The sequence below is a fragment of the Molossus molossus genome, unplaced genomic scaffold (assembly GCF_014108415.1).
Source record: "Molossus molossus isolate mMolMol1 unplaced genomic scaffold, mMolMol1.p scaffold_m16_p_10, whole genome shotgun sequence".
Lineage (NCBI taxonomy): Eukaryota > Metazoa > Chordata > Mammalia > Chiroptera > Molossidae > Molossus > Molossus molossus.
In genome coordinates, this window is record NW_023425345.1 from 86,951,267 (window position 1) to 86,969,650 (window position 18,384).

General features: G+C 38.8%; 1 protein-coding gene across 3 annotated transcripts; it reads right to left on the minus strand.

Moving 5' to 3' along the window:
- Window positions 1–6,569: 6,569 nt before the first annotated feature.
- Window positions 6,570–13,303, minus strand: KERA (keratocan). Of its 3 annotated transcripts, none has more exons than XM_036252847.1 (3): window positions 13,260–13,303; window positions 10,848–11,741; window positions 6,570–6,792 (listed from the first exon to the last, which is right to left on the minus strand). In XM_036252847.1, exons 2-3 carry the CDS (start codon window positions 11,731–11,733, stop codon window positions 6,620–6,622), a joined length of 1,059 nt encoding a protein of 352 aa, XP_036108740.1. In that variant the 5' UTR covers window positions 11,734–11,741; window positions 13,260–13,303; the 3' UTR covers window positions 6,570–6,619. The 3 variants fall into 3 exon arrangements, with proteins under 3 accessions (XP_036108740.1, XP_036108738.1, XP_036108739.1); XM_036252845.1 differs by having other exon boundaries at window positions 13,037–13,282; XM_036252846.1 differs by lacking the exon at window positions 13,260–13,303 and adding an exon at window positions 11,942–12,000.
- Window positions 13,304–18,384: the final 5,081 nt, after the last annotated feature.

Sequence of the window (18,384 nt, forward strand, 5' to 3'; positions counted from 1 at the left end):
CCCCACTGGACAGCAACCCCCATTTCCCTCCCCTGCTGGCCCAATGGCAACCACTATGCTGCTCTGTTTCTGTGAGTTCGATTATGTTAGATGCCCCCGAGAGGGGTGTGCACACAGTCTTCGTCCCTCTGTGATGAGCTTGTGTCGCTCAGCACAGTGTCCTCCAAGTTCATCCATGTTGGCAGATGGCAGGGTTTTCTTCTTCTTAAGGCTGAGTTACCCACTGTGTGTATATAGTACATATACTGTATATGTACTTTTTCTATCCATTCACCTCTTAATGGACATGTAGGTTGTTTCCATAATAGAAATAATGTAAATACTGGATTTTATTTAATATAGCCAACATGCCATTTCAGAGTAATAAATATTGAAAAAGGGCCCTGGCCGGTTTGGCTCAGCGGTTAGAGCATCGGCCTGCGGTCCCGAGAGACCGAGGTTCAGTTCCCACTAAGGACACATACCTTGGTTGCAGTTTTTCCCCGGCCCTGGTTGGGTTGTGTGGGTGGCAGCCACTCGATGTGTCCCTTTCATGTCGGTGTTTCTCTCTCTCTCTCTCTCTCTCTCTCTCTCTCTGTCTCTCTCTCTCTTCCTCTCTCTCCTCCCACTCTATCTGAACAAAAAAATGGGAAAATGTCCTCGGGTGAGGATAAAAAAAATATATTGAAAAAGGTATTGAGATACTTTACTTTCTTTTTTCATGCTAAGTTTCTAAAACTCAGGGGCTTTTATTTCCTTTTCTGTGTACATTTTATTGTATTTATTGTATTTCGTTGTCTGTCTCCTGATGCTGGATATTTGAGATGTTCCATTCCTGGCTGTTATAAACAAGGTTGGCAGCATATAACTTTATATACACTCATGCAAGTATAAGATGTTATACTTATATAAGTTTTAAAAACTTTCCTAAGATTATTTATTTCTGAGCCTGGCTTTAGGTGTCTGTCACTAATTATGAGGTAGATAGGGCTAGACTGAAAAACATTATTCATTCAAGCAACACCTAGGCTTTGGTTCATGAAATTTTTGGAAAAAAATAAGGGAAACCACCTTGAATCTATTGGCTGATACCTCCCCCTATGTCCGTAGAGTCCCAGCGGGATTTCCCCACCAGGTTCTAGTCCTCCTGCCCCACAATCCACAACTGATGTTTGCTGTTCAAGTCTCTCAAAGTATTCTTAGCTTTTATTTTAAATTAAATTATGGATTCCCAACTGAGAGATTGACATTGGGACAATGCACAGAGCTTAGTCCTCTTTTACTTTTTCACCCACGCGTGTACTTGTGTGCATGATTCCGCTCTCTTCTGTGCGGAATGATGTGACCTTCATAACGCAGACAGAACTGCTCCATCCCCACAGGCTCTGCCCTTAGAGCCGACCCACCCCCAGCCCCGTGCGTCACCCCTGGCAACCATGAATCTGTCCGCCAGGTCTGTACTTTTATTTCAAGAATATCATGTCATTTGTATGTCCTGTTTGGAGAGGTGTCTATTTAGTTCCTCTGTCCATTTTTTAATTGGATTCTTTGTCTTCCTTTTGTGGAGTTGTATGAGCACTGTATATGTATTGGAAATTAACCCCTTATCTGATATATCATTGGCAATTATGCTCTCCCATACAGTGGGTAGCCTTTCTGTTTTGATGATTGTATCTTTCGCTGTGCAGAAGCTTTTGAGTTTGATGTAGTCCCATGTGTTCATTTTCTCCTTTGTTTCTATTGCCTTAGGTGATGTGTCAGTAAAAATTCTGCTGCGTATGATGTCTGAGATTTTGTTGCCCACAGTCTCCTCTAGGATTTTTATGGATTCATGAGTTACATTTAAGTCTTTTATCCATTTTGAGTTTATTTTGGTGTAGGGTGTAAGTTGATGGTCTAGTTTCATTTTTCGGCAAGTAGCTGTCCAATTTTCCCAGCACCATTTATTAAAGAGGCTGTCCTTACTCCACTGTATGCTCTTGCCACCTTTGTCAAATATTTTTTTTTTTTTTTTTTTATCCTCACCCGAGGATATTTTTTCCATTTTTGGTACAGATAGAATGGGAGGGAGAGAGAGGAAGGGAGAGAGAGTGAGAAACATCGACGTGAAGGGACACATCGAGTGGCTGCCACCCGCACGACCAACCAGGGCCGGGGACAAACTGCAACCAAGGTACATGCCCTTAGCGGGAACCGAACCCGGGTCTCTCCAGACCGCAGGCCGACGCTCTAACCGCTGAGCCAAACCGGCCAGGGCACCTTTGTCAAATATTAATTGAGCATATTGCCAAGAGACATATATGAAGAAATGTTCATCATCACTAATCATCAGAGAGATGCAAATCAAAACAACAATGAGGTATCACCTCACACCTGTCAGAATGGCTGCCATCAACAAATCATCAAACAACAAGTGTTGGCGAGGGTGTGGAGAAAAGGGGACTCTAGTACACTGTTGGTGGGAATGCAGACTGGTGCAGCCACTATGGAAAACAATATGGTGTCACCTCAAAAAATTAAAAATTGATCTCCCATTTGACCCAGTGATCCCACTTCTAGGAATATACCCTACGAAGCAGAAAACACCAATCAGAAAGAATATATGTACCCCCATCTTTGTAGCAGCACTATTTACAATAGCTAAGATCTGGAAACAGCCCAAGTGCCCATCAGTAGACGAATGGATTAAAAAGCTGTGGTACATATACACAGTGGAGTACTACGCAGCGGTAAGAAAGAAAGATCTCTTATCCTTTGAGACTACATGGAGGGACCTGGAAAGTATCATCCTAAGCAAAACAAGCCAAACAGAGAAAGACAAATTTCATATGATCTCACTGATTTGTGGAATATAATGAACATAACAGTTTGAGGACAATCCCCTAAGGAGTGGGGAGGTGAGAGAGGGATGAACCACTGAACTTACATGCATGTATGCATGAACAGTGGACATGGACAACAATCTGGGGAAGGGGCAGGGAGGGAAGGGGGAGGGGGGAATCAGTGGGGGGAAAAAGGAGAATCATTTGTAACAAAAATTAATCAATAAAAAAAAAAAAAGAATATCATGTCAATGGAATCAGCCTGTGATCCTTTCAGATGGGCCTTTTCCGTGCTCGTAGTTCCCTTGAGGTGCACCAAGCCTTGCGGACATCAGGCCTGCCTTCCCTTTGCTGCTGGGTCGTCCTCGGCGTGTAGCTGTGCCAGTGTGCGCAGTGCTGGCGTGCGCAACCAGCCATCTGCTCCAGCACTCGTTGATTGGTTCCAGTCTTGCGTGTTTGCAGATAAAGCTGCTCTGAACGCTCATGTACAGTTTTTGCATGAAGGTACATTTTTGTTTCTCTGGCACAAGTGTCCAAGAATGGACATGCCAGGTGATGTGGAGGTTGTGTATTTAGCTTCAGAAAAGACTGCCAAACTGCCCTGGTCGGTTCCTCGGTGGTTAGAGTGAGCCAGTGAGACCTGGGTTCGATTCCGGCCAAGGGCAGGTACCTCAGTTGCAGTTCGTCCCCGACCCTGGGCGGGGTCGTGTTGGAGGCAACCACCAGATGTGTCTCTTTCACGTCCATCTCCATATCTCTCTCTCTCTCTCTCTCTCTCTCTCTCTCTCTCTCTCTCTCCCCCCTCCGTCTTTGCCTCCCTCCTACTCTATTTGGAAAAATATCCTCACTTGGGGATTTTTTTTAAGAAAAGAAAAAACTGCCAAACTGTTCTTCAAAGTGGCGAAACCATTTCATATTTCTACCAGCAATGAATAAGAGTGTTTCTTCCACGACCTGACCAGCACTTGATGGCGCTTTGTTTTATTTTAGCCATTCTGACAGGTGTGCAGTGAGGTTTCATTGTGGTTGCAATCTGCGTGCCTCGAATGGCTGGCTGCGTGGAACGTCTTTTCCTGGGCTCATCGGCATCTGTATCTGCTCAGTGAAACGTCTTTTGCTCATTTTTGTTGTTGTTGCTCTTTTTTTTATCCTCACCAGAGGACATTTTTGCATTCATCTTCAGATAGAGCGAGAGGGAGAGAGGGAGGGAGAGAGAGAGAGAGTAACATCGACTTGAGAGAGACACATCGCCTGGCTGCCACCCACATGACCCCAACCGGGCGGGGACAAACTGCAACTGGGGTACGTGCCCTTTGTGGGAATCAAACCCAGGTCTCTCTGGACCACCGGCCAACACTCTAACCGTTGAGCCAAACTGGCCAGGGCTACCTTTTGCTCATTTTCTAAGTGGATTGTCTTACTGAAGGATTTTGAGGTTGCATTGCATATTCTAGATAGAAGGCCTTTGTCACATAAGCAAGATACAAACATCAAATCACTATTACAAATTCCTTTGCACCGTGCAGCTCTGGTAATAGCACTTATCACAGATTTGTGATTATTCAGTTAATGTTTGTCTTATCCACTATCATATGGTATAAACTGTGTGCACTATTATATCTCTTATGTATAATATAGTCTGGTACACATGTGGTGCTCAAAATATATTTTCTGAAATAACGGGGAAAAAGAAGAAAGGGAGGGAGGGAAGGAAGGAGGAAGAAAGGGAGAAATGGAACTCTTAGAATTGAAAAAGCCTAGAGAGGAACATTTCACAGCTTTGCTTATAGGTCAGGAATCATTTTTATATTCTTTCTCTTGAATTATCGCTCATTCTTTGTTCCAGTGGTGGGTAATTATACCTCAAGGAAAGTTGCTCTCTTTGCTGAGTGACTCTGAACAACTATTAGAAAATTCTTTCTTGGCTAGCACTAATCCTAAATTTTACCCATATGGTCTACTCTTCATTTTGGAACTTCCTAGAATATGTTTTATCCCCTTTTCACAGGGCCAGTTTTCAAATATTTAAAGTTATTATGTTTCTCTCAACATATTCTTTTCCCTCAGCCTAATGATATCTGATTATCTATATTTTATGACATAATTGTAGACGACATAATTTGTTATGTGCTTTGCAGTCTTTTAAAAAAGCATTCTTAATGTCAATTAATTTTACTTCTTGTATTTAAAAACTATTTTCAAAGTGTGTTAGTTGATTTTTCCCTCCCATCCCCAAATAAGTTTCTCTATGAAAATAAGTAGGAAATCCTGCACATTATAATCTCTTCTGAGAAATTCACATTACAGAATAACATATTAAATTTCTGAGAAGCTTTGGAGGAAAGTAATATGTTTGACTTTCTTTAATCTGGTGTTTCACAAATATATATATTTCTTTCTCTAAAGAAGTTTTTCGAATTTTATATGGTTTTTTAGAATACTGTTTTTGGAAAAATATATAAAGGCACATATTAATCTCTATGGAATGTTTATTGATTATAGTATATGCCTTACAAAATCAGAAGTCTAAAGTGGACTATACTTTGTTACTTAACAAAATCCTGGATTAATTTTTTACCTCATGAAAAACAGCTATGTCAGATACTTGGAATAAGAATTTCTTCTTGTGTTTACTGGAAGAAAAGGAAAAAAAAAGAAAAATATATGTGCATACATCCATGTTAGAAAAATGGGAACAACTGTTACTATAACACTTTCTATTCAAATGTGTTTCTAATAAAACTTATGAGTAATGTCCCTGAAATAATTATTTAACTTCTGTTTTGTTAGAAAGCATTCACTCTTTTTATTTAAAAAATCCAAACAAACAAAAAACACTGACAAATATATGAACTGAATGCTGCAATTCAAGTGGATTTCAAATGTTAAAATACTAAAATTCTGTCAGAAATGTTTTATAATAAATGTAAGAAGCTCAGGAGTTTAATCGCTGGAGTACATGGTTCTATATCTAGGAACAGCAGCTGTAGAAAATAGTAGTAAACTAAAAATTACTGTTGCTCTGTCATTTGATATTAAATGACTAAAACTCTCTCATTATGAAGTAACTGATGTATTTCTTATCCTTTCTTGAGCTGACTACTAAACTTTTCCCTACAAAAGCTACTTAACTATCTGCATTTTATTATTTCTTTATAATTATGATAGAGATCTTATTTTTTATTTTCTTCAGATCATCCTGCTTCTTGTTGGGTTACTGTATTTATACTGTAAATATAGTATCTACATAAGCAATTTTGAACATATGCAAACAAACACGTTCTTTCTATGGCCAAACAATGCCATTGAATTGTTTGGTATTAACAAGCTATAAAAGATACAAAAATGATTTATCTTTGAGTTGATAAACTACTTAACTCTGTGTCTGTTTTATTTATTAAAAAAAAAAAAAAGTAGGCTGGCCCTGGCCAGATGGCTTAGCTGGCTGGAGCATCGTCCCGTACACCAAAAGGTTGCAGGTTCGATTCCTGGTCAGGGCACATACCCAGGTTTTGGGTTTGATCCTCAGTCAGGGTGCATATGGGAGGCAACTGATCAATGTATCTCTCTCACATGGATGTTTCTCTCTGTCCCTGTCATTCCCTTCCTCGCTCTCTCTGAAAAAATAGTAGGCTGTTCTACATACCTTCAGTGAAAGCACGTTTGAATAAAAAACTAAACTGTACAACTGCATAGATGAAAATGGTGGCCAAGAGCAATTGGAAATGTAATTTTTGTTTTAAACCTATGAATGTTATCTGAATTTCGTGTCAGAAATATTAGTGTATTGAACCGATTTTAGATGGTTGAAGATGTGTTTAAATAATGATAGTCTGAAGGAGCCGGAAGCAGGTCATTAAATCCATTGGGATTGGTGATTGGATTTCGTTTCCATCGAGACGAAGGTAGCTCAGATGCGGGCCGTAACTGAAGATGTCTTGGTCCACAGGCAGTGTGGCAGGGGTGGGACATATTACAGAGACGTTCACATCTGGGGAGACAATGAGAGTATGAATGAATCAATTGGAACACAAGAGGCCAAGGAAGAGAAGACCAAGACACTACTAAATAGTCTGTGGAGGGCCAGTCGTATGACTTAGAAAGTGGAAGAGATACAAACCATTTTTGTGTAAGTTGAGAGTTATACATATTCATTTCATAAAGGTATTCCTGCAAAAATGGGCAATATATGCATGGTCATCTCACTATACTCGGCTATACTTAATACGGAGCACTAGAGAGGACATGTTGTTAAAAGCTGTGATGGAAACACGGTGAGATAAAGCATGCTTAGATTACTATAGGCAGAAACAGGTAAGATTTGGGGTAAGTGCATGGGTGGGTGGGTGGATGGATGGGTGGATGAATGTGTAAATAGAAAATCAGTCCATTCGAAAAAGTGCTTAGAAAATTACCTTAAAATGCAAAATTTCAAATTAATAGTCTATAACGACACATCTTTTAAAAAGTACAATCAGGCCTGGCCAGTTTGGCTCAGCAGTTAGAGCGTCAGCCTGCGGTCCAGAGAGACCCGAGTTTGGTTCCCGCTAAGGGCATGTACCTCGGTTGCAGTTTGTCCGCAGCCCTGGTTGGTCATGTGGGTGGCGGCCACTCGATGTGTCCCTTTCACATCGATGTTTCTCTCTCTCTCTCTCTCCCTCCCACTCTATCTGAACAAAAAATAGAAAAATGTCCTCGGGTGAGGATTTAAAAAAAAAGTACAATCAATATGAGTATATACTGTAATGCATAAAAATAACACGGATCTTTATATTTAAATGTATTTAATTGGAAAGGAAACATTTGCCAAGAATTGAATTACAAAGAATTCTAGCCAGGAAATATGCCCTCAGCCTCTTGAGATGGCGAGGGTGTGAGAAATCCTGCACCTGCCTTGGAGCGGAGCCCTTGGCATCAGTGACTGCACTGAGATATAGGAGCATTCAGGACACGAGATCTGTTAAACTAGCAAAATTCATAGAAGTGTTATTGCTGATCTCAACCAAGAATCCGTATGCTGTCTTTAAAGCCCATTTTAAAACTACCTGGAGCAAGAATTCATCCTTAGAAGATGAGACCCACCTAATTCGGGCCATGGCTTCCCTTTGTGTCCTATTGGCACATAAATATGTGTATTGTATTGAAGGACTTTATGTTTAAAGTGAGGTCACTTTACTATGATCTTATGCCATTTAGTGAATTGAACTAGCTAAAAATGAGTCATATCTGTATAACTGTTTTGTGTTTACAAGGTTATTTTTTTCACCTATGTTATCACCTTATCATCACACAGCCTTTATCAGGCAGTATGACTCTCCCCATCTGGGTAGTGTAGGAACAGTGGTTCAGACAAGCAAGGTAAGGCACACAAGGTGTTTCAGCAGCTGAGGTCAGAGCTGGATCCCAGCCTAGCCCTTGTCCTCCTGCACAGGGTCCCTTGCCTACTGGAGAGACTGTGGCCTTCTGTGTGCCATCTTCTCGTCCGATCACCCCTGTGCCCCATAGTCAATGCATGTGTGAATAAATAGAACATAAGAAACATGTGTTCCAAATTCAGTTATATTTTATAAATTAATCATGTTGTTTCTGAGAGGCCACCTAGAAGTAACTGATTTGAACATATAACATTTTGCCAAATGCAAAGTCCTTCAAGGTGCTCAGAAGAAATAAATAAGTGTTGCCATCACTTTATATAAGACAAGTTTCTGCCTGTAAATTCTGAGAATTCTTCATATATAAGGTATATTTCTTGGAATCCATGTTATTAATAACTAAAGTAGATTATGTAACCAGAAGAATTAAGTACTTTAACAATTATTATAACAGAGTGTAATATAATGGTAAGCCAATAATTCTCGCCAGAGAAATCCTCGTTTTTCAATTTATTTTCTTGGAATATAACAACGACTATGCTTTATAGCAACATTAAAAAGCAAATAAATCAAATCTTTGTTGATGTTGTTGCTGTTAAAGTTATTGATAGAAATTTTTCTAAAGTTTTGTAGTCTCAGAATCGAAGGAAAATGTACTGTGATTATACTGGATGAGTGGGGAAAATAAATTTAAAATGAGCGGCCCTGGGCTCAGGTTCCTGATATTATATTTACTCTTTGTTCTTAGCAAATAGCCTCCCTTAGTTGAGCCTCAGTTTCTCTTTCTTCAGACATTCCTAATAATAGCATACAAGGCGCTTTTAGGGCTAACTTGTCACCCTTAATGTGTGGTCCCTGGACCAGAAATATCAATACTCTACCCGGGAACTAAACGGTTAGGCCTCAGACAGATAGCCTTCCAGGTGATTCTGATACACGCTATGCTACGAGAACAATTGAAAAATAGAAACACATGAGAAAACACTTTGTAAAAACTCTCTAAAATGTGAATGAAGGAACTACAAGGCCCTATTCTTCTGTGTGTAACTTTGTATAATGATGTAAGGTCACATGTGCCCACCTGTGTGTTGAATTTTGCGACTTCACTCCTAGACACCCTCATTCTCAAATTGTCAGAGGAATTCCTAATTCACAAACAGGGATTTACATGGAATCACTGGAAATTAACTTCCCACATCAAATATGTATGAGGCTTTTGTTGTCAATCTGAGGAATGCACCTGCAGACATAAAGAATTTTCACTGGGAAAAAATTGCACGTCTTTAGGTCAATATTGGCTGTTGTATTATCTGGTTCAGTGAAACAGTCTATTAACATTTTAGTATTGTTGCACCTTTTGCTTTTGACTATGAACTTAAACAGCATGTTTCGTCACCATAGAAAACAACTGCCATGGCAACAGCTTGCTTATTGCTTCTGGATTTTATGCTCAACCATGCTGTTAGAGAAACCAACCAGATCTTGAATAACAGCAGTACCCAGTAGAAAACTGTCTATTCTTATAAATAGGATGTTTATGTGATTATATACTTAAAAAAATCTTAGTTTGTAATAATTAGGCAACATAACCTTCTGACATTTATTTGTGTTATTTTTCTACAAACCATTCTCACTTTAGGCATGTGTTGCTAAGGTTGTTCAGGAGAAGTCTTCTCAAGATCACCTTCCTAAAGGGCTTGTGCTGGGGTTGAGGATGCGTGGATAGGCACCAGGCTGCTACCAATACTCCTGTGGCTGCACCAAGACATTATCCAGCCACACCACATCAACCTGATCTCAGGCATCACTGTGAAGGTGCCAAGTTTGCCTGTAATGTCTCCAGCCTCTTCTTTCTGTAACAAGTTCTCTCCTTGATGGGGTCACTGACTCAAAGGCACGTGACACTCATCTCGCCTGCGCTTATGAAAAGCTATTTTCAGGAAAGGAGAGGGTATTCCACCTTGTCGGTTGCCATTAGTCCTAAGGAGTTGCCGACTTCCAGGGTCCTTTGTTTCCATGTAGCCTCAAACTACAGTTTTGGCCCCCAAAACATGGTCCCCAAAGCAGCAGTCTCAGCATCACCTGGGAACTTGTTAGAAGCGACAAGCATCTGGTCCCCTCTAGACCTACTCAATCAGAAACTCTGAAGTGGGGCCACCAGCCTGTGCTCACCAAAGTCTGAGAAACCCCTGGAGCTAAAGCAGAGACCGTCATGATGGTGGCTTCAGGCACCAGCTGTGCTGTGGTTTTCAGGGCAAAGATGCCTCTGTGATGACCTCTAAATTGTATTCCTTCTATTACTATACATGAAGTTGTTTGTGCCTGGAGCACTCTCTTAAATAAATATACTCAGTGAGGCAGAAAAATCAGAATCTCCTTGGAGTTCAAGATAGAGACATTTTGTTTCTCAATCGATAATTGCCCTCTGTGGATTGCTCAGGTCCACTCTTAAATCTGAAATTTGAAGATTGAAATTTTTTGGTTCATTGGAACCATCTGTAAATACATAAAACTTAATACACTTCAAAAATTGAAATTACGCTTAAAAAAAAATCTAAGGGCACATTACTTGGGGGAAAGCAACAACAACAGAATTACTATGTAAGAAAAGAGAGAGAACACATTTAATGACCATGAACATTTGAGTCAAAAACGTACCCTCATGGTTACTTACTTTTAATTCTGTTATGATCCAGGTGAAGGTGCTGCAGGTGAGCATTGATTCGGGGAACCTTCGTGAGTCGATTGTGAGACAGTTGAAGATCTAGAATGGATGACACATCAAAACCACTGGAAGGGAGACCTGCATCTGATAATTTGTTGTGGTTTAGTCTCAGGAAGGCCACTTTAGGAATGACATTAAAATAATTTTCTGGTATTCCCTCAATGGAATTGTTGTCTAAAAACAGTTGCATCGTGTTGGCTGGTAATCTTGGTGGCATATTCCTCAGGGCGTTCTTGGCCATGTTTAACTGCATGAGGTTCTTAAGTCCCTTGAAGGTGTCTCTCTGAAAGGCGTTGTCTAATAGTTTGTTGTGTTGCAGGTCAAGAAGGGTCAAGTTCTCCAGGTTGCTGAAGGTCCCTTGAGGAATTCTGGACACCTTGTTTCTAGCTAATTGTAGTTGTTCTAAACTTCTTGGCAGTGGAGAAGGAACCTCCTCTAGCTCATTGTCTTCCAGAAACAGGAAAAGCAGCTTCTTTAGTTGGCTTAGGGCTCCTTTTTCAATCCCATAGTTGGTTATTCTGTTCTTGTTGAGATTAATCCATCTCAGCTGAGTGGCATTCTCGAACGGCTTCTCGGGAATGGTTTCTATCAGGTTGTTTTCAAGATACAGATACCAGATCCTTGAAGGAATAGCAGGGATTTCCTTGAGACCACGGTTTTCACAGTATAAAGCAGTAGGAAAACTGGGGGGACAGAAACATTCCCTGGGACAATCAAAGTCTTGCACAGTCCAGACCTCTGGATCAGGTCCCTCGTAGACCTGTCTCACAGTTCGAGTCCATACAGAATCCGTAATGAATACCACCCAGACAACGAAACAGATTGTGGTTGCCATTATGGTACCTGTAATAAAGGACGCAACTGTGAGATATGGAAGGCCTTGATCTCTGGAGAACTGTATGCACCATGCTGACCACTAAACATTGCTTCTTTGAGCAAAAGGTAAGCACCTATCAACATTTTATACATAGATATTAATTTATATCCATTGATTTAGTAGGCACTTTATGCCAAGCATTTTGCAAATACTGAAACTGACTCACCAACTTGTCGCTTTCTGGTTTTCACCTAATCACAATGAAAAGTGAAAAGCAACTTTTAAGAGTTCTAAGTGCTTTTCCATGTCAAGCTATTTAATGCAAGGACGTTGGCTGAAATCTGGAGCTAAATACAAGAGTACAAAACAGTGACCTTTAAATAATTCAAGTGGAGAGTCCGTGTTGTTCCTAGGAAGCAGGCATATGCTTTTACTTTTATTGCTAAATGAGCAGAACATCTGGATGAGATTTCCCAGGCTCTGGGCCTTGAACCAAAGACAGAGCAATCAGAGACCATTTTAGCGGTTTGTTGAGAAGAAGGTTTTAAGATCTGAAGAAAAGTGTGTGATTAATCTTTTACTCTGTTGCTCAACTTCTCAGGTAAGTTTTATTTTTGGGGTGTGGGGGGGAACTTCTAATATTATAAAGTACAGAATCAAATTGTTCAGCCAAGAAATACGAATTATGAACTCCGTGTCTCAATTAGGTTAATAATGCATTTAGTTATGGCATTTCTATGGTTGATAAGAAATAAAACCAAACAATGATCCTGTTTAGGGTGCAGATGGAGCTCCATATTTTCAGTATGGCCGCGAATAAAGAATAGATTAATATTTACTGATAAATAATACATCTCAACAACGTGAACCCTCCCCATCGAATAGAAACAAGATTATAGGTACAATAAACTATTTTAACAGGAAAAAAATACATATATATGTATATATATATATGTAACATTTGACCATATATATTTAGTTCAACTGCTTGATAATAAGGACTGAATAAATGTTACTGATTCCTTAAAAAAAGAGGTCAAGCAAACCAGCGTCATTTATGAAGTGCTGATCTCTCCATTTCGCTGCTAAATTGAGGGAAATGACAAGTGTAGAGTTGCTTCCGCAAGCTGTCAAATTTCTTACAATTGCAGAATGCTGGTCTGGTTGTCTTCCAGCAGAGACATGAAAATATTTCCCCCCTTTTTTTTCAGAATAGGGATTTGTTTTGGTTATTGAAGCTGTAACCCTGCCTCTGATGAATCAAAACTTCAAATTCTTAACTTTAAGCATTTAAAAAAAAAAAAAAGTTTTAATCGTTTACCTTGCTGTCCAGGAAATATACCGTTGAGTCCTGTGTCTGGGTCTGAAGTTTGCTAAAACTCAGTTAAGAAAAACAAAAAAAAAAACTTTGTCTAATGTAATTTATTTTTATTTCATGCTGTCAAGCCCTCTATGAGAAAAAATAGAACCTACTCTGACCAGTCACCATGAACACCTTTTGATCTATCGTTTCCACGTTGACAGGGCGTCAGAAGCCTGCTTACCTCAGTCTTCTTGGATGATCTTCTCCCCTTTCTATTGGTCACTGCTCATTCTCAGTAGTGGATTGACCCAGGCTCACTGTCGTGTTTTTATGAATCCTCCCTAATATATATGCATCAGTGGCTCCAACTTTAACCCCTCCAACAGCCACGGTACCTCAGTCCTGGGCAGCCCAGCACAGGACATTCTAACAATAGATTCTATAACAATAATTCAGGGCAATTTTCACCCTGAATTCACAGTTCCAATGATGCTGTGATGTACTAATATCTAGACCTGATTTACCAGCAGGCAACTTAAGACAGCCTTGGTTTCAAGTGTAACAACAGACATTTTAAAGTAATTTTTTTTTTTTTTTCTTGAAGATCTTTCAAAAAATTGAATTAAAAAAAAATCAAGACCAATGAATTCTGTTTATATGGAACTAAATTTTTGTTTGTTTCTCATATAAGACCGTTTCTGGAATTCTATGTAGATATATTGTGTTTGATTAAGGTAAAAAGAGATAGAAAACTGTATTTAAATATTTTAAAATGCAATCTAGGAAGCCAAAACTAATGTTGGCATTAAACGTGGTGTTAGGCTCTGTTTTATAGAAATTATGTTTGTATCTCTGATTCTTACTGGCAGCTTTATTCGAAATACTTTTTTAAGTGAATATTTTCTCACCATAACAGATATTTTACATTTAATTTACTGCAAGATGTTATGTTTCACTGCTATTGCTTTTCTTTAGCATACATATCTAAGATAATACCTTCCAGTTTTCATATTTGAGGAAAGAATCGTAGGCCTTTTGAAGAAAGATGAAAATTTTTTAAATCTCATTTTCAGACATTATTGCATTAATTGATTGTAAGTTTGTTTTTCAAAATCTATCTTATTTTGGACTCAGGAGCTGGATTTACGTGACTCATTCAGTCCTGCTCACTAAGTGTGCTGAGAGGCAGTGCACAGGGAAGAGGAGGGAGCACTAGGTTCAAAGGACCGTTCCTGCCACCCGCCTCCCCCGCCTCCCCACGGCAGACAGCAGAACTCCGTCTGTCATCTGTGAAAGTCACGGGCTACCTGCCAGGAGCGCCCTCGTTTGGGGTAAATAATCATGGAAATGTAAGCCTTTCTTTATTTAGCATTAGCCTCACTCTCTCACCTGGAAAATGCATGCAAGTTTAAGAGCTGTCAGAAACTAAGTTAATGATTGAGACATGATCCCTGCCTAGCTCTACAGGAACGCCCATGTCATATTTTAAGGGGAATAAATCAGATGTTTTTGCTTTCTCACAATGGTATCTTTCTACAGCACTTTTTTTCTTTCTCTTTTATCATTTCCTCAACCCTCAGGATATAAACAACAGATGATCTTCAAATTTCCACAGCCCCCCTTCAGCTACTCTCTTATCTATTTCCTTTTTTTAGGGAAAGTTATTTAAGTCATTTCTTAACTTTATGACAGAAAGCTACATGTTCACATAGCATCCTTGATCTACACACCAAAAAACATGGCTTCTCATCTCTCCACTTTCCTAAAATTGCTTTGACAAAAATCAGCCGTAACCTTTATATTTACTAATCTATTTAAGTCTGTTAGTGCTTAGCTTACTTGAGCTGTGACTTTTAGAATGTTGACCTTCCCCTTTTATTAAATGTTTCTCCTAGTTCCTTCTGACATCATTCTCTTCGTTTTCCTGATTAGTTTTCCCGCCCCCTTTCTGTTGACTTCTATCTGTCCATATCCTGAAGCTCTGTTTCCTCTAACATTTAAAAGAAGTGTTTCTAGCGTCTAGTGCTCTTTGAGATTCTGTCCTGTGTGCTGTGCTCTTTCGGCCGTGTGCACATTCCCTGTGCTATTCCATGGCTTGAACTATTCCTTCTGCTGTGATCACTCCCCAGGACCTCTCTCCAACCCAGCCTCTGGGAGACCTGCCCTCCAGTATGGGTGTAGAGCTGTTGTCTGGAAATCTCCTGTTGCATGTCTCCCAGGCACACAGCTCAGATGAAATTTGCTATCTCCCTTTAGTTCTAAGTGCTCTTGTTATTTTATACTTTTGAGTGACACTATCATCTTATTCAGTCTCCTAAGCCAGAAATCTGGAAATCATTCTTAACTCTTCCTTCTCATTCTGTAAGCATATGAGAACAATCCCATTTTAAGGATTCTGGGAGACGTGATTTGCATAAAAACGACCATCTACAGTGCTTCCCAGGTGTTCTGTATCATTGTTTCCAGACTAAAAGCACAGACTATTTTCTACTATTAGTGTAATCTCTATCAATATTCCTGATTTTTCCGATACCCACCTAATCTACCTTTCATTGATCACAGATTCCTGAAGAATGGAGACAAACTCTTCATTGGAACTGCTTTAATGGAAGTTCAATACATTAAAATGATGGTGATAATGTCTGAGTTGTGCCTTTTAAGAATTAAGAGAAGACTCTTCCCAGTCTTATCTGACTCCACTAAAAGGAGGAAAGGAGGTGAAGGGGTAATGATATGGCTTTGTGTTGTCTCTCTAACGACATTGATATTTTAGAAGTCCATGACGCTTTGAACACAGTAGGTATTCAATAAATATCTACTGAATGAGTAAATGAACAAATAAAAACATAAGGCATAAATATCTCTTTAATCGTCATGACTTTTTGATCAGCATGACTGTGTAATTAAAAACATAGTAGAAACCCTTAGATATATAGTGAGAAAAAAAAAAAAAACAACCTGATTTAGGGTTTTCCTTTTCTATCTTACCAGTTGTTTGAGCTTACACAGGCTATTTAACCATCCATAATGCTCCTGCCCTGCTGACTACTGGGAAGTGTTGTTCAAAAATCAAATGAGAAAATAAAGGTGAACATGTTGGAAAATTATTAACAATTTTTTTATAGTGAAAAAAGTTAAAGGTGAAGGAGAACTTATAAATCTTTTCTTTTTTTCAATCCGACAGGTGTGGCTCAGTGGTTGAGCATCGACCCACGGACCAAGATGTCAGCAGTTTGATTCCCAGTCAGGGCACATGCCCAGGTTGTGGGCCAAATCCCCAGTGGGGGGCATGCAGGAGGCGGCCAATTGATGTTCTCTCTCATTGATGTTTCTCTCTCTCTCTCCTTCTCACTTTCTCTCTCTCTAAAAATCAATAAAGGAAAAAAATAAAATAAATGAATCATTTTTTTTTAAATTCTCTCTTACATGTCAGAAAAATGAGGCCTAGAAATTTCTTTCAGCAGAGAGAATGATAGTAGGCATCTTGGACCTAAGAAAACTCCTTCTAGAAATTTGAGAAGAAGTTCAAGTGTTGTATTGTTATTGTTGTTTTAACTTCGTTTCCTCCTTTTAGCACCTTATAATGAGCCCTCTTTGCTATGTTGCTTCTACTTCTTCCTAGTAAAAGGATCTTTTGTTCAATTGTCTTAGACTGAGGAATTTATCTCCTTACGTTGCTGAAGATCACTGATACTTTAAGAGAGAAGGCAATGCATAGGGGAGTATAACTGACATAAAACTCTAGATGGATTTCAAATGTGTTGGGAGACAGATGTAATACATCAATTTCAGTGATGGTTGGACAACTTAGGTGCTCCCAGACGCTTTGTTTATGTATAATTGACTGGACATTTGCTAAGATAAATTATTTTCTTTTAATATATCAATTTCAATCTTGCTTTACTAAACTGTGAAAGAATTGAACAATATTAAAGGAATATCTTAAAATATATAATTGAAACACATATATGAATATATATGTGTGTATATATGTATATATATATATGTATGTATATGTATAATTTTGTCCAAAAATGCATTTAAAATATAGTGATGATACATTTGAACGACCGAAACTACTGGTAATGAAGATAATCCCCGCCACACCCACTTCAGTGTACATCTCACTCCAAATAGGTCACATTTTCTTTCTTTTTAAAAAAACATGTTTTTATTGATTTTTTAGAGAGAGAGGAAGGGAGAGAGAGACAGAAACAGCAATATGAGAGAGAAACATTGATCGGCTGCCTCCTGCATGCCCCCCAATCCCGGCATAAGCCCTGACCAGGAATCCGACAGGGACCTCTCAGTCAATGGGACGATGCTCAGCCCACTGAGCCACACTGGCCGGGCCCAGTAGGTCACATTTTCAATGCTGTGTGTATTTCTTTTAGTATTTACTTTAATATTCTTGATTCTATTCTTTTTCTTTGACTTATAAATTTTAAACATCAATTATTTTTTATTAGATAAAGATTTAACACACTTGTTTAGTATCATTCCATACCCCACCTGCAGCCATGCTTCTCTTCAACAAGTCTGAAGGTACACATGTCACAAACTTTGATTAAATATTTACTGCATACATTATTATGCAATATAAATACTGTTTACTTCCAAAACAGTGAAAAATTATTTTAATTTTTATTGTACCACATTATTAGCTATTATATATAAAAGTATATATAGTATGTCCTAATATAGATAGAGTATGAAATACACAAATATTTCACGAACATTTTCCAAAATCTCAAACAGAATTATGAAACCATTTTGAAAAAAAATTGGCACACATCAAGTAGAGATAACATCATGTGTTGGTTAAAGGCCACATGTGTTTGGATTTGACAAAATCTCTGCCATTTCCTAGCTGTGAGACCTTGAATGATTATCTTTGCCTTCGTCTCCATAACCGTAATTTAAAGATAATGATGATGATGATGATGATAATAATAATAATAATAGCAAAAATACCCACCTCATAGGGTTGTTGTAAAGATTAAGTGAGTCAGTATTTTTAAAGCACTTAGAACATTATGAAAGTGTTGATAAATGAAGTCAGACATATGGGGTTCAATGGGTTCTCCTGGAAGATATTTCCCCTGGACATCCTTATCTTTCTACTTCCATCAAGTTTGCTTGCTGTTGCAAACCAGCCTAAGCAAATCTGGCAGATGATGGTTGCTAGTTCATATGGCACATTTTCATTGTCGCACAGTTAATGAGGACTAAAGGAACCCTCTCTTTCAACCCACACAGAGGTATTATGTTTGATGAAAGTCAGCGCCACTCAATTTTATCTTACATAGTAGGTATTTATTTGCAATAAGCAATAAGAAATGTACTTAGTGAATCTTCACTATAAG